Here is a 13,311-nt window from a genome sequence, read left to right as displayed (position 1 = left end):
CAAAACTCCTTTTTTTAACATTTATTCAACTTGACCGGAAATGCTACAAGAAAAGGTGCCCCGAAACAAAAGTGATAGGAAGGCTTTTTTAAAAGGCTTCTGGTATATCAATATTGCCACCAGCAGAACCAAATTGTCATCCTTAAAAAGAAAAGTAAAAAACAGAATGGATGTGGGAATCTCGGATCTCTTGCTCTGACTAGTCTCTGTGACCAAGGCTGATAAAGAACATGGAAAGCTGAACAGATACTGTATTAATGTGTTATTTTGTACAGAGGTTCAAGACCAGCTTGAGGCAATATAAAGACATCCCAAGCTTAAGTGCCCCCCCCCCAACACCACCACAGCTAAGCTGGAGCTCGAGAAGCCATGCTACGCTTATTTCTCCAGGCTCAAAGCTCCCTTCCCACAACCATTAATTCTCTGAGAATGCTGGCTTCGGATCCTTGACCCTGCTCAATCTGTGGCTCTAGCTGACTCTTCTCCTGCGCCTCTGACTTGCAAGAGAGGTACATTTTTTCTTCTGGTTGACCTGCTGCACATCTCTCACAGTCCCAAAAACTGGCCTGCTTCCTTCTCAGAGGTCTAATGCTTGACTACTCACTGGACCTCGGCGACCAACCGCCATCTATCTCCAGCTGCCAAGGATGCCGTGGTGCCATGTGGCATCTGGGTGTCTCTTGACTGCAGCGGACCAAAGAATCTCAAAAGCTCACTGGCTATTGCACTTCAAATATGCAAAATCGTCCCTGCAGTGCCTGCTGGTCCCATCTCTCCCCCTTCCCCCACAATGGGACGCTTCATTCTCCTCCAGCCCCTCCTCTTCTTCACGTGGCAGGCACACTTGGGGGGGGGGGGAGGTGTTCTATTCTGCCCGTTCATGGCTCCCTGCTCCATGAGGAATGTATGCATAAGGAGATTCCCACGTGTTATTGCAGCTGAAGTGTTTCTCTCCCTCCTGCCCCCCCCAAACACTCCTTGCAAAGAAACGCCCAGACACGCAGGTAGTCTGACCTAATGGTTAAGGCCGGCCTCTATAAAGAACAAAAACAGTCACAACTTCCGAGGAAGAAGAGAAGACGTTAGCGAGTTTTGCATGCACCAAAGTACCTTGAATTAAAAAAAGAAAAGCGTCCAGGTTTTTCCCCCCACAGGCATTGCTAGGGTTTGAGAACCGACACTCAAAAAAAAAGATAACTGGCACTTTAGAGGAACCGTTTCCACCGCCACTGAAAAGCAAGCATCCAGATAAAAAAGGCTGACAGGTTCAGAAAAGCAGAAAGGTTTTAAGTAATGCTGGAAAAAAAAAATGTGTGTGCTAATAATTTAGTGTAATGGTACAAAAAAAACCCAAACTGAATTACGTTTACCGACGTACACCTTAAGGAGAAAGGGCAAGTTGCATTTTACATAATTGTACACTTTGTCTTTGACTTCTTTTTCTTCTTTTTCCCGTCTTTGCTCATCTTTTCTTTGTGCTTTCGGATTTCCCGAACTAACGTGTAGAAGGCATCGTCAACACCCTGCAAAGAAAAGCAGTGCCTTTAATACCGAGTTGCACATCTTGACTTGTGACTTAACCGCTGTTATAAAGCTCACAGTGAACAATCTTTATTAGCTACGGGTGATTTGTCGTAGCATGATTCGCATTGGCTACTTAGGGAGTTCTGACAGATTCAAGTTGCATTTTACATAATTGTACACTTTGTCTTTGACTTCTTTTTCTTCTTTTTCCCGTCTTTGCTCATCTTTTCTTTGTGCTTTCGGATTTCCCGAACTAACGTGTAGAAGGCATCGTCAACACCCTGCAAAGAAAAGCAGTGCCTTTAATACCGAGTTGCACATCTTGACTTGTGACTTAACCGCTGTTATAAAGCTCACAGTGAACAATCTTTATTAGCTATGGGCGATTTGTCGTGGCATGATTCGCACTGGCTACTTAGGGGGTTCTGACAGATTAAAAAATCCTTTATGATCATCATTTCACTGATTCTCTGGAGAGCACGGAGAGGGGAAATTCATCGGTTCCATTTTACAGAGAAGGCCATCGACCAAGACCCACCACCATTCTCTCTCTGCGAAGCTTAGGTAGACAGAGCCCTGCTGGCTTTGGATTAATAATTTTTCAGCAGCTTCTCCTGCAGTTCTGCTTTGGTCAAGACACATTTTGGAAAGTACGCAGCCCCAAACCATTTTTGCACCCTGCTAGCCGAAGGATCTGAGACTATGTTGTTCACACTGGGTGCCGTCATGATCTGTGCAGGACTGGGAGCAAGGCCTAGTGCGACCTGGTCCCAGGAGAGACCTGCATGGCAGTGCAAAGCAGACATAGCCTACAATTCCCATAAGGCTTAATAACGGTTGTAACCAATCAGTGTCCGGGGATTCCTGAGGTGATTGTTACATACTTTGTGGGCTGTGGAAAACTGCATTCTTTCCTCTCGCGGCGCTAAACTGAGGGAAATTGCGTTCTTTGCTCTTCTGCGGTCTGGCCTCACACAGAGCTAAACTGAGGGGACTGGTCTGAAAGATCCCTCACTTGGGACAGTGAGTACAGTCAGGAGGCCTGGCAGGCGGTGGGCCTTGAAGTAGTAACCGGTTAAGTGAACTAGGTAGTCACGTTAGATTCGTTTATTTTGCCTTTAAACACTGTTATAAATTTTAAAGCACCTTGTCTTGTGTTCCTTGCCCCAGTACTGTCTTAATAAACCATTTGTTTAATTGTTCACTGCCTGGTCACCACGCCTATGTTCTAGGCTTAAAAGGGGGCATTTTGGATGGGCTTGGGAGGGTACCCTGGGCCTTCTCAAGAGACCCGAAGTCCGGGGTGGTGGCAGCGGAAGGTGGCAACCCCCTGGGGTTATGACAGGTGCCTATAATTTTTTTTGTATCTTTGCATGTGTGTGTCCCCCCATGCCTGGAAGTCCTGGCAACCTCTGGCGACTCCTACTGGGCACAGAGGCCATTCAGAAAAGTGGCTTGATCGCCTGCCTCTTGCCTCCCAGCCCTGGTATTCTCAGGAGGTCTCCCATCTAAATACTTGCCAGGGTCGGCCCTGCTTAGCTTCCGAGATATGGTGCGATTGGGCTTGCCTGGGCTATCCCGGTCAGGAACACAATGGATGCCAGTTTGAAAGGCAAAAAATGCCCAAGCGATCTGGAATGGAGCCACGATACAGTGAAAAAAGGACTGGAGAGATCCATCCTTCCCTTCTCACGCACACGGACATAAACAACATTTAAAATAACGTGGGGTTTTTTTCAAGATCTGAAATGGCTTACAGAGTTCAGAGGTTTGGCTAATCCGCTGCATGTGACTCTCTGCACTGTTTCCCTTCTTTAACCTATTACTGGATGCTCTGTAATAACCACCATCTCTCCACTGAAGCAAAGCATTAGCTGTTCTGCATGCTGCAGATAAAGGCTAGTGCTGTACCATCCAGGAGGACTGCCACCACCTTGGAGAGTTTGGTCCTCGAGTCAGTGCTCGGAGCAACGTCGAGGACGGGCTGATGCCCTGTTCATTGGCCCTCCAAGGCAACTAGTTGCCCCCTATGTGAAACAGGATGCTGGACTAGACAGACCGCTGGTCTGATCCGGTGGGGCTCTTCTTATGTCCACTACAGTAGGAGACCACTCATCCTATAAATGTCCCCAGTGCCGGATGCTGAAACACACAGCTGCATCTCACAAAACGAGATGGCTGCATCCCTGGTGCCAGTACCAAAGTCTTGCTGGAAAGAACTTTCAAGCAAGCCAACATCACTGGCAAAGCGTGTTTAGTGGCTTCAGGCTGCCTCGAGGCCGAGTTATATTTTAACGCTGCGTATGAAACGTCTATTCACAGACCTACCAAATGGTTCTACACCATGCCAGTATTTGACCTAAGGTTGGATCCGGCCAGCTTTTTCACTCAATCTTACCCAGTTCCCCTTTTTACCACAGCCTCCATCTCATGTGCTCACGTGGCTTTTGTATATGGCAGGTCCCACGATCACCGGAATAGCCTTTTTTGGGTGGTCAGAGGGGACCTCTCCTTCCTATTTTACCCACAGAAAAGCTGGTTGGGTCTCAACTAGAGATGCCAGGCTGCAGGTGCGACCTGGGGATCCCCTGGAAGTAGAGCTCATCTCCAGACTACAGAGATCAGTTCCTCAGGAGAAAATGGCCGCCTTGGAAGGTGGACTCTGTGCAATCCTATGTGGAGTGACCCCAGTTTAAGTCTACTGTGATCAACAGGCAGAAATGGTGGTGATTCTGCACACGATTGCGTTGTAAGGGACAGAGATCTGCAAGGTGGGACGTGATCCTGGAGAACTTTACCCCTCAATGCTGAAATATTTTCTGCTCATTAATGTGACATCGCAGTGTCAAATTAAAGGAAAACAGCGCAATCAGATGCGAGTCGCATATGATTCAATAGGGCTCACTCCCAGGTTAGTGTCCTTAGGCCCGGGGCTATTTTTGGGCAGGAACGCACAGGAACGGAGTTCCGGCTGGCTCCCAAGTTGGCCACGCCCAGCAGGAACTCATTAGCATAATAGGCCACACCCAACAGCAGAAACTCATTAGGATTGGCTACATTAGGGGTGTGTGGCCTAACATGCAAAGGAGTCCCTGCTACAAAAAAAGGCCCTGGGTTTTGACAACAAACAACGTCAACAGAATAACAAGCAAAAGGTGGTTGTGGCTGGATAACCACACTTCTGGTAACACGGGGGTGCGGCCTAATGGGCTAATGAGCTGTGCTGTCAGGGGTGTGGCCCAATATGCTAATGAGGTCCTGCTGCTGGGTGTGGCCTATTATGCTAATGAGTTCCTGCTGGGCTTTTTCTAGAAAAAGAGCCCTGCTTAGGCCTGTATCCTGAGCATCCAAGGGGAAGGACTGTGGCTCAGCAGCAGAGCCTCTGCTTTGTGTGCAGAAGGTCCTGGGTTCGATTCCCGGCATCCCCCGTTAAAAGGACTGGGCCGTAGGTGATGTGAAAAACCTCTGCCTGAGACCCTGGAGATAGACCCTTTGATAGACCAACGGTTTGATTCAGTATAAGGCAGCTTTGTGTGTTCATGAAGACGAAGCACCAGCTCGTCTAAGGAGTAGCTGGGGGCCGAGCTAGCGCGCGACATCCCACTTTCCCAATTTTTTTATTTATTTAAAATATTTATCAGCCACCTTTCCACCTTACAGTACTCAAGGTGGCTGGCCATATAAAATTCTATCTCATCAGCCCACCTGACCTTCTAAGACAACAAACCAAATTATTCAAGCGGGACCTTTCCGCGGTCATTCCCTGAACCTCTTCTAAAGAATTACAGTTCGTTGGTGCTTCACAAAGCCACGGATCCCAACTGTGTCCGGTGACGCCATTTCTGATGCCCCCCCCTCCCAAATCCAAAGGAAAACCTTCTTCGTGGTCCCACAGAACTACTTCCAGACAACCCAACTAAAAAACGTCACCTAATATTCCCCTTTCTGTACCCCACTCTATGTACAGAGAGTTGTTTATTCAGGGGGGAAAACTTATGCCAGCTCGTGAGGAATGTACGGAATTTAAAATTATGAAAAAACCCAAAACCTTAAAAGATATTACCTAAAGCCCACTGGCTGCCAATTGAGTACCGGATCCGGTTCAAGATTATGGTATTAACCTTTAAAGCCCTATGTGGCCAGGGACCAGCATACCTATGGGACCATCTCGCCCTGTCTCCCTGTATGTGCCTCGGAGAGCCTTACACTCTGCAGGGCAACATCTCCTGGCAGTCCCCAACTTAGCCTCAACTGGGGCAAGGGCCTTTTCTGCCCTGGCCCCAGTCTGGTGGAACATGCTCCCACTTGAAATCAGGGCCCTACGGGACCTATTACAATTCCGCAGGGCCTGTAAAACGGAGCTGTTCCGCCAGGGCTTTGGTTGAGGTGGCAGACGTCCAACTGTCTCGGTCTCCCCTGCTCACAGTGCCCGTTCGGAGGTCAAGAGAGCGCCATCGGAAAACGTGTTGCTATTAACTACCACCTATGTTAGCATTGTGCGGGAGACACTATGGACTGCCTTGAATCGTTGCCATCCCCTCTGACTGGATTTAAATTTGATTTTATATTTTATGTTTTATATCTTAATGTTTTAATGCTATCGTGTTTACTTAATAAAAGGTTTAGTGAAAGGTCGTGGCCCGCCCTGAGCCCGCTTGCAGGGGAGGGCGGGATATCAATCAAATAAATAAATACATAAAGCGAGCATAAAGACACAGACATTGACAGCTTAAAAAACATAACAGTTTCTAGACCAGGGGTGGCCAAACGGCAGATCGGGAGCCAGTTGCGGCTATTTCACACATATTGTGCGGGTCCCGGCAGGGCAGCTGGGGAAGCGAAGGGGAGGCATACTTTTTCTCCCTCCCTCCCTCCCCCCCTCCCACCTATTTGCTTTCTTTGTTTCTCTCTCTCTTTCTTTCCACCTTTTTCATTCTTTCTTTCCAACTCTCTCCTTTTCTCTTTCTCTCTTAGACAAATAAATATCACTAGCAAACAAATATCACCGGACAAATAAATACCATTATCAATATCTGTTTCTACACCTTCTGCAGGGCAGCTGGGGAATCGAAGGGAAGGCATACTTTTTCTCCCTCCCTCTCTTCCTTCCTCCCCCCTCCCACCTATTTGCTTTCTTTGTTTCTCTCTCTCTCTCTCTTTCTTTCCAACTCTTCCATCCTTTCTTTCCAACTCTCTCCTTTTCTCTCTCTCTCTTAGACAAATAAATATCACTAGCAAACAAATATCACCGGACAAATAAATACCATTATCAATATCTGTTTCTACCCCTTCTGCTTTTTATTTTTAGCAGGTCTCATTGAATGCTAATTAAAAAAGCAAATCTGCATATTTTTAAAATAAAAACGTGTGTGTGATAGTCATGTCTTGCGGCTCTCAAACATCTGATATTATTTATTCTGTCTGTTAAGCCAAGTTTAGCCACCCCTGTTCTAGACTGAAACAGCGTTAAAAAGATCAGCACCTTGATTTCAAGCCAGGGTGAAGAGAAACATTTCGGTGTGGCACCTGAAAGAAAGCAAGGACGGCGCCAGGCAGGCCTCAAGGGGAAGGGAATTCCACAAGCAAGGTGCCACTAACCGAAAGAGCCCCTGTAAGCTCGAAGGAATAGGATCGTGCTTATATCAACACATTCTTGTAGTCGTGTTCTTCAATCTAAACTGCTCTACAATAATCACCTGCTCCTCTCATCTACCATCTCCAGAGAGATGTTATTCCATACAGTGGGTTGGGCGCGGGACTGCATTTTCCGCTAACAGGGCACTTCTGTCAACAGAACAGAACTTCCCTCCCTCCCACTACAGTCCACTGATTCCCCCCAAATGCTACTCCTGGGTGGCAGGACACCCTGAAAAAAACTGGGGGTCTAAGGACAGGAAGTTGGGCCGAAATTACACCTCCCTTCCCTTAGCGAAAGACTTTGTTTTGATCCAACCTGACAGCTGCTCTGTTCTTTGTGTTTGTTTCCAGTTTCCCAAAAGACAGATCACCAGAATCAAGCATGCGGCAAGGTCCCGTTACCTCGCTGAGTGGTAAAAGGGACCCCTCTCGAAGGAACGCTTCAAAGGTCACAAATACCTGCATTTGCCTTCTTTGCAACCATGCCAAACCAATGGGCTCGTACAGCCCAATCCTACTTGGAAATCAGTCAGTGAGACTCGCTCCCAAGAAGTATGCCTAGGATTGCAACCAAAGGAAACTTGTGGTTCCCCAAGGTAAAAGAGAAAAATCAAGTTCACCAGCGTGCATTGCCTGACTCTGTTTTTCCCTAATGTGACTAAGATGCTATCCATCTTATTTTCATTTACTTGATTTCAAATCTGCTTCACTTTCTAGTGCCTGTGTGCATTTTACGTGTGCATCCTTGCTGAACTCTCTCCTTAAAAACGTAAAGGTTCCCTTGCTCGAAAGCCAGTCGAATCCGACTCTAGGGTTGCGGTGCTCATCTCCGTTTCCAAGCCGAAGAGCCAGCGCTGTCCGAAGACGTTTCCGTGGTCATGTGGCCGGCATGACTAAACCCCAAGGCGCACGGAACGCTGTTAGCTTCCCACCGAAGTGGTACCTATTTATCTTCTTGCAATTTCTTGCTTTCGAACTGCTGGGTTGGCAGGAGCTGGAACTGGAGATGGGAGCTCACACTCCGTCATGCGGCACACTCGGGTCTCGAACTGCTGAACTACCGACCTTCCACAGCCTGCAGTTCAGCGTCTTAACCACTTGAGCCACTGCAGCTCTCTTTAGAGACACATAAATGGCTTTGCCAGCAGGAGGAATACACCTCTGTCCTTCCTTTGTTGAACTTCCACCTTTGTCATTCATAGCTTTGCTAGTAGCTGCCTCTCAGTCCCAGAAGGACTCTTTGTGGAACAGTTAAATGAGACAGATAAAAGGGGGGAAAACACACTATACACTGTTCATAAGCAGAGAAAGCTAGCAGCTAGTAGCAAATGATTCTGGTATTTTAAGACTATTATAGGTACTATGATTTTCACCTCTCGTTCAGCCTAAAACGCTAACCAGTGAAAGGCAAGCTGCCATGCTGAAGGTCCTATGGGTCTCTAGAGCCCTTCTCAACAAACTTAAGCATGGTAATGATGCGGAGGCAGTAAAGATTGTCAGATCTTCCCTTGCAACTTGAGCCTGCCACAAGTTCTTGTCTGCGTGTAGACACAAGCGAGTCTGCATTCCTTTAGGCTCAGACATGTAGAAGTCCTGCAAACAAGATGCATTTTTCCAAAAGGAGGTTACGTATATGTGTGCTGGATCACAGAGCTAATTACTGAACATTCATTTAAGGCTGGTCAATTCTTGTCATCTGGCAAATCCTGGTCATCTATTGCACTGGGGCAGACTATGAAGGTTAATGATTTGTGTTCCGAGTCCTGGGTTTTATAAGCATCTCCGAAATTTCTGTGGGCATCACCAATGTTCTCTTCTGGCCATGTTTAATAAAACAATCCTTTGCTGTAGGAATGGTGCGCGCTCTCAGCTTCTGACTTGAAGCAAAAAACCCCACAACACACCAAAATGAACACGGGATGGGGAAATCTGCGGTGCACAAACCTTTCCCCAAATCCCAACACAGCTGGATTGTAAAACTGCCACCACTCTGTGCCCAGAGCAACGCCCTGTGTATGCTCGCTCCTCATCTGATGACTGTAACACCCAGTGAAAAATCCCGTGTGCTCGAGAACCACTAGAGATCAACCACTTGTAGCTGCAAGTCACTGGAGGGCCAATAACGAAGTGATGAGAAATTAAAGCAGGGGTGGCGAACTCGTTTGTTATGAGGGCCGGATCTGACATAAATGAGACCTTGCTGGGCCGGGCAACGTGTGTCATAAAATGTAATGCCAGGTAGCGGAGATATAAACTTTATAAAGGACACAAACACAAAGGTTTTTTTTTTTTTACTTAAAATAAAGACATGCTTAAAACATTAGCACTCTTGCAATGTTTTGTTTATTTAACAGTGTCTGATAACTGACACCTCTTGCTCTGAATTACTGCATCAAAATGTCTGCGCTGTTGACGTCTTGAGTATGCTGTTCAGGTGTGCATCTGTAAGCTGCAAACCTACTTTTGATTTATTGACATTCACCACAGAAATCTCGTGCTCAGAGTCCTGAGTCTAGGACCCGGGTTAAAACATGAAATGGCCGAGTGATTAAGAGAGTCTGGCAAAGCAAGCTATGATGCAGCAGCAGCAGCAGAACTGGAAGCAGGAGACGGCCAGTTTCACTGTGGGCCTGATGGAAGCCCTCCGGGGGGCCTGATCTGGCCCCCGGGCCGCATGTTTGACACCCCTGAATTAAAGGATATGCATGCTCTGTGGAACAGCAATGTAAATCATTTGAAAGGGCAACCTGCCAGAAGTACAGAAACGGGGGAAAGTGCAGAAACTAAGCTAATTATTAACAAACGCTAGTTACTTAGTATGAGATGGGTTGCTGCAAAGGGGCCCTTTCCATACGGGAAATGCGGAAACTATGGCTCTGGGGCAATTCCACTGAAAACTACACAGTATAACGAAAGGGAAAATGGAGAGCAGATGCAATGATAAATTAATAACCGTCCATAGTACACATATTTATTTTAGCGCAAGACAGACATAGGGGAAATCCAGGTGGGTAGCCATGTTGGTCTGAAGCAACGGAACAAAGTTTGATTCCGGGGCACCTTTAAGACCAACAAAGTTTAATTCTGGGTATGTATCTGAAGAAGTCTGCATCTGCACATGCCAAGTCACTCAGTTCTCACTTATACCCAGAATTAAACTTTTTTGGTCTTATAGGTGAGAAGTGACGTGACGACGGCAGGCACGCTGGGGGCGGGGCCATGGCCATACGAGGGAAAACCATAGAGTTTTCCCTCAGATTGCCGTGGCCCCACCCCCAGCGTGCCTGGGTCGGGGTGGAGTTCCCCCGGGGGCCCGAATCGGCAGCGGGGAATGGGCCTCTGGGGCGGGGGTTTCCTCGCCCCCCGGGGGGACTTGGGAAGCCTATCCCACACACACACACGCACCCAGTGACCCCTGCTCCATGCTTAGAAGAGGGCCAAAAAAACCCCAGCCCCCGTCCAGGATCCCTGGCCAAACTGGCCTTGATAAATATTACTTCCTGACCCCAAAGTGGCAATCAGCATCTCCTTGGTCGCATAAGAAAGGGCCACAAGAACTAAGCACTGAGGTTACCCTCCCTTCTTGTCATCTGCCTAAATTCACAGAATCCACATTGCCCTTGGCCATCTAGCCTCTGTCTGAAAACCTCCAAAGAAGGAGAGCCCACCACCTCCCGAGGAAGCCTGTTCCGCTGAGGAACTGCTCTAACTGTCAGGAAGTTCTTCCTGATGTTTAGCCGAAAACTCTTTTGATTTAATTTCAACCCGTTGGTTCTGGACTGACCTTCTGGGACAACAGAAAACAAGTCTGCACCATCCTCCACATGGCAGCCCTTCAAGTACTTGAAGGTGGTGATCATATCACCTTCTCAGTCGTCTCCTCTCCAGGCTGAACATACCCAGCTCCTTCAACCTTTCCTCGTAGGACTTGGTCTCCAGACCCCTCACCCTCTTCGTTGCCCTCCTCTGGACACGTTCCAGCTTGTCTATAGCCTTCTTACATTGTGGTGCCCAAAACTGAACACAATACTCTAGGTGCGGTCTAACCAGGGCAGACTAAAGCGATACCATCACTTCACGTGATCTGGACGCTATACGCTTTTATTATTTTGCTAACTTTTTAATTATCTGTATGCTTACGTGCTGCTATTCACAGGTCTTAAAAAGGTAAAGGTCAAGGTTCCCTTGCTCGAAAGCCAGTCGAGTCCGACTCTAGGGTTGCGGTGCTCATCTCCGTTTCAAAGCCGAAGAGCCGGCGCTGTTCGAAGACGTTTCCGTGGTCATGTGGCCGGCATGACTAAACACCAAGGCGCACGGAACGCTGTTACCTTCCCACCGAAGTGGTACCTATTTATCTACTTGCAATTTCTTGCTTTCGAACGGCTAGGTTGGCAGGAGCTGGAACGAGAGACGGGAGCTCACTCCGTCATGCGGCACACTCGGGTCTCGAACTGCTGAACTACTGACCTTCCACAGCCTGCAGTTCAGCGCCTTAACCACTTGAGCCACCGCAGCTCCACATTCACAGGTCTTACCGACTGCTTTAATTCAGTCTCGGCTATACTTATCACTCAGTTACGTATCCATCTTGACTCTAACTAGCGCTTCCTGGCAACTAATCCCCCCCACACCAATATGTAAGGCTTGAGGAAGTCTGTGTCAATGTATCTGAAGAAGTGTGCATACACATGAAAGCTCATACCCAGAATTAAACTTTGTTGGTCTTAAAGGTGTCAGGGGAGTGCCAACCAACCGTACGTTCGCACGCTCAAGAAAGAAAACTCCACAGACGGTTCACCATCACCGTGGCCAGATATCACAGCTTAGAGATCTACATGGCACTTGTTTGTCCATGACAAGTGTGTGTGTGGGGGGGGGACAACACTGAAAAAATGGCACAGCTTTCTTCACTACTGGGAACAGACCCGAAGCCTTAGGTCCCTAGAGGAGCATGCTGGGAATGCAAATCACCCGAAATTACTGGAATCACCCTATTACGAGTTGCAAGACAAGATTTGATTTGTAGTGGCGATTGGATTCCCCCGCCCGCTAGACGCTATTTGTTCTTAAACGAAAGCAGAACTTACCCTGTCACATTAAAAGGCATTTTTTAATTGTCACGCACCCGGGGGTCTTTTCTTCTTTGCTGATTTTTCTCAGTCTGTACTGACGGATCTCTCGCACCAGTGTATAAAAAGCATCCTCCACTCTCTGCATTGTAAAACACAACTCCTTTAAAGGCAAATTCTCTCAACCGGGGTGGCGAAGAGAGGGGTCTGTCTCGCTGGGCGGAAGACGGCTGCGGTTGGGAACTGGAACTTTTGGGAAAGCGGCTGGGTTGGACAGTTGAACTCTTGGGACAGGAGGGCTTCGTTGCGGCCTGTGGCAAAGCCCACTGACTTTCTTAAGGGGATCTGGACTCTAAATTTGATACCCACACCTATTTGGAGGACAGACACTTATTCTTACACCCCCCAATGCAAAGAGCGTGCGGCAACAAAGCTTCCATTCTCACAAACATCTTGTAGAGATGGTTAAATGGTTTTTTTTGAGACTTCTCAACTTCCCAGGGAACCTTTTCCACACTGAATCCTCTGCTGGAAAAATCCTCGTGCACTGCTGAAGATTCTGGGGCTCCTGACGGAGCATGCATTCCACTGATACAAGGACCACCCAGCGTGAGATTAAAGCATGTCCCAGAGTCCCCCCTGTGTAACCGCACACTGAAGAGGAAAGAGGTCAGCAGAAGACCTGCCAAGTGATCTTTCAAAAAAAAAAAAACCACCCTCTTCTGCTATATTTACACACCATACTTGGAGCCAGAGTGGTGTAGCGGTTAAGAGCGGCTGACTCTAATCTGAAGAACCGGGTTTGATTCCCCACCCCTTCTCACATGAAGCCAGCTGGGTGGCCTTGGGCCAGTCACAGCTCTCTCAGAACTCTCTCAGCCCCACCCATCTCCTTAAAAGGTGCCTATAGTGGGGAGAGGAGAGGAAAGGAAGTCGATTGTAAGCCACTTTGAGACTCCTTAAGGTAGAGGAAAAACAGGGTATAAAAAACCTGCTCCTCTTTGTCTTCATGTTGGCCTTTTCAAATGCCGGAACTCCAGAGCATCCAGCATGAAGGCTAAATCATAATTATTCGGAATCC

General features: G+C 47.7%; 1 protein-coding gene across 2 annotated transcripts in view; it reads right to left on the bottom strand.

Moving 5' to 3' along the window:
* Window positions 1-1,687: 1,687 nt before the first annotated feature.
* KRAS (Kirsten rat sarcoma viral oncogene homolog) overlaps window positions 1,688-13,311 on the bottom strand; it is a 31,257-nt gene continuing 19,633 nt past the window's right edge. Inside the window, exons 3-4 of one of the 2 annotated variants that reach the window (XM_015407157.1) lie at window positions 12,249-12,372; window positions 1,731-1,805 (exon numbers count right to left, since the gene is read on the bottom strand). In XM_015407157.1, coding sequence (XP_015262643.1) covers window positions 12,253-12,372 — 120 coding nt within the window. In that variant the 3' untranslated portion in view covers window positions 1,731-1,805; window positions 12,249-12,252. Of the gene's footprint in view, window positions 1,806-12,248; window positions 12,373-13,311 lie in introns of both variants that reach the window. The other variant, XM_015407158.1, reaches the window with a different exon arrangement.

The sequence above is a fragment of the Gekko japonicus genome, unplaced genomic scaffold (genome assembly GCF_001447785.1).
Source record: "Gekko japonicus isolate JY-2015 unplaced genomic scaffold, Gekko_japonicus_V1.1 scaffold3699, whole genome shotgun sequence".
NCBI classification, from domain to species: Eukaryota; Metazoa; Chordata; class Lepidosauria; order Squamata; family Gekkonidae; genus Gekko; species Gekko japonicus.
Note: the sequence above shows the minus strand (reverse complement) of the source record. Positions and strands in the feature narration are given on the sequence as shown.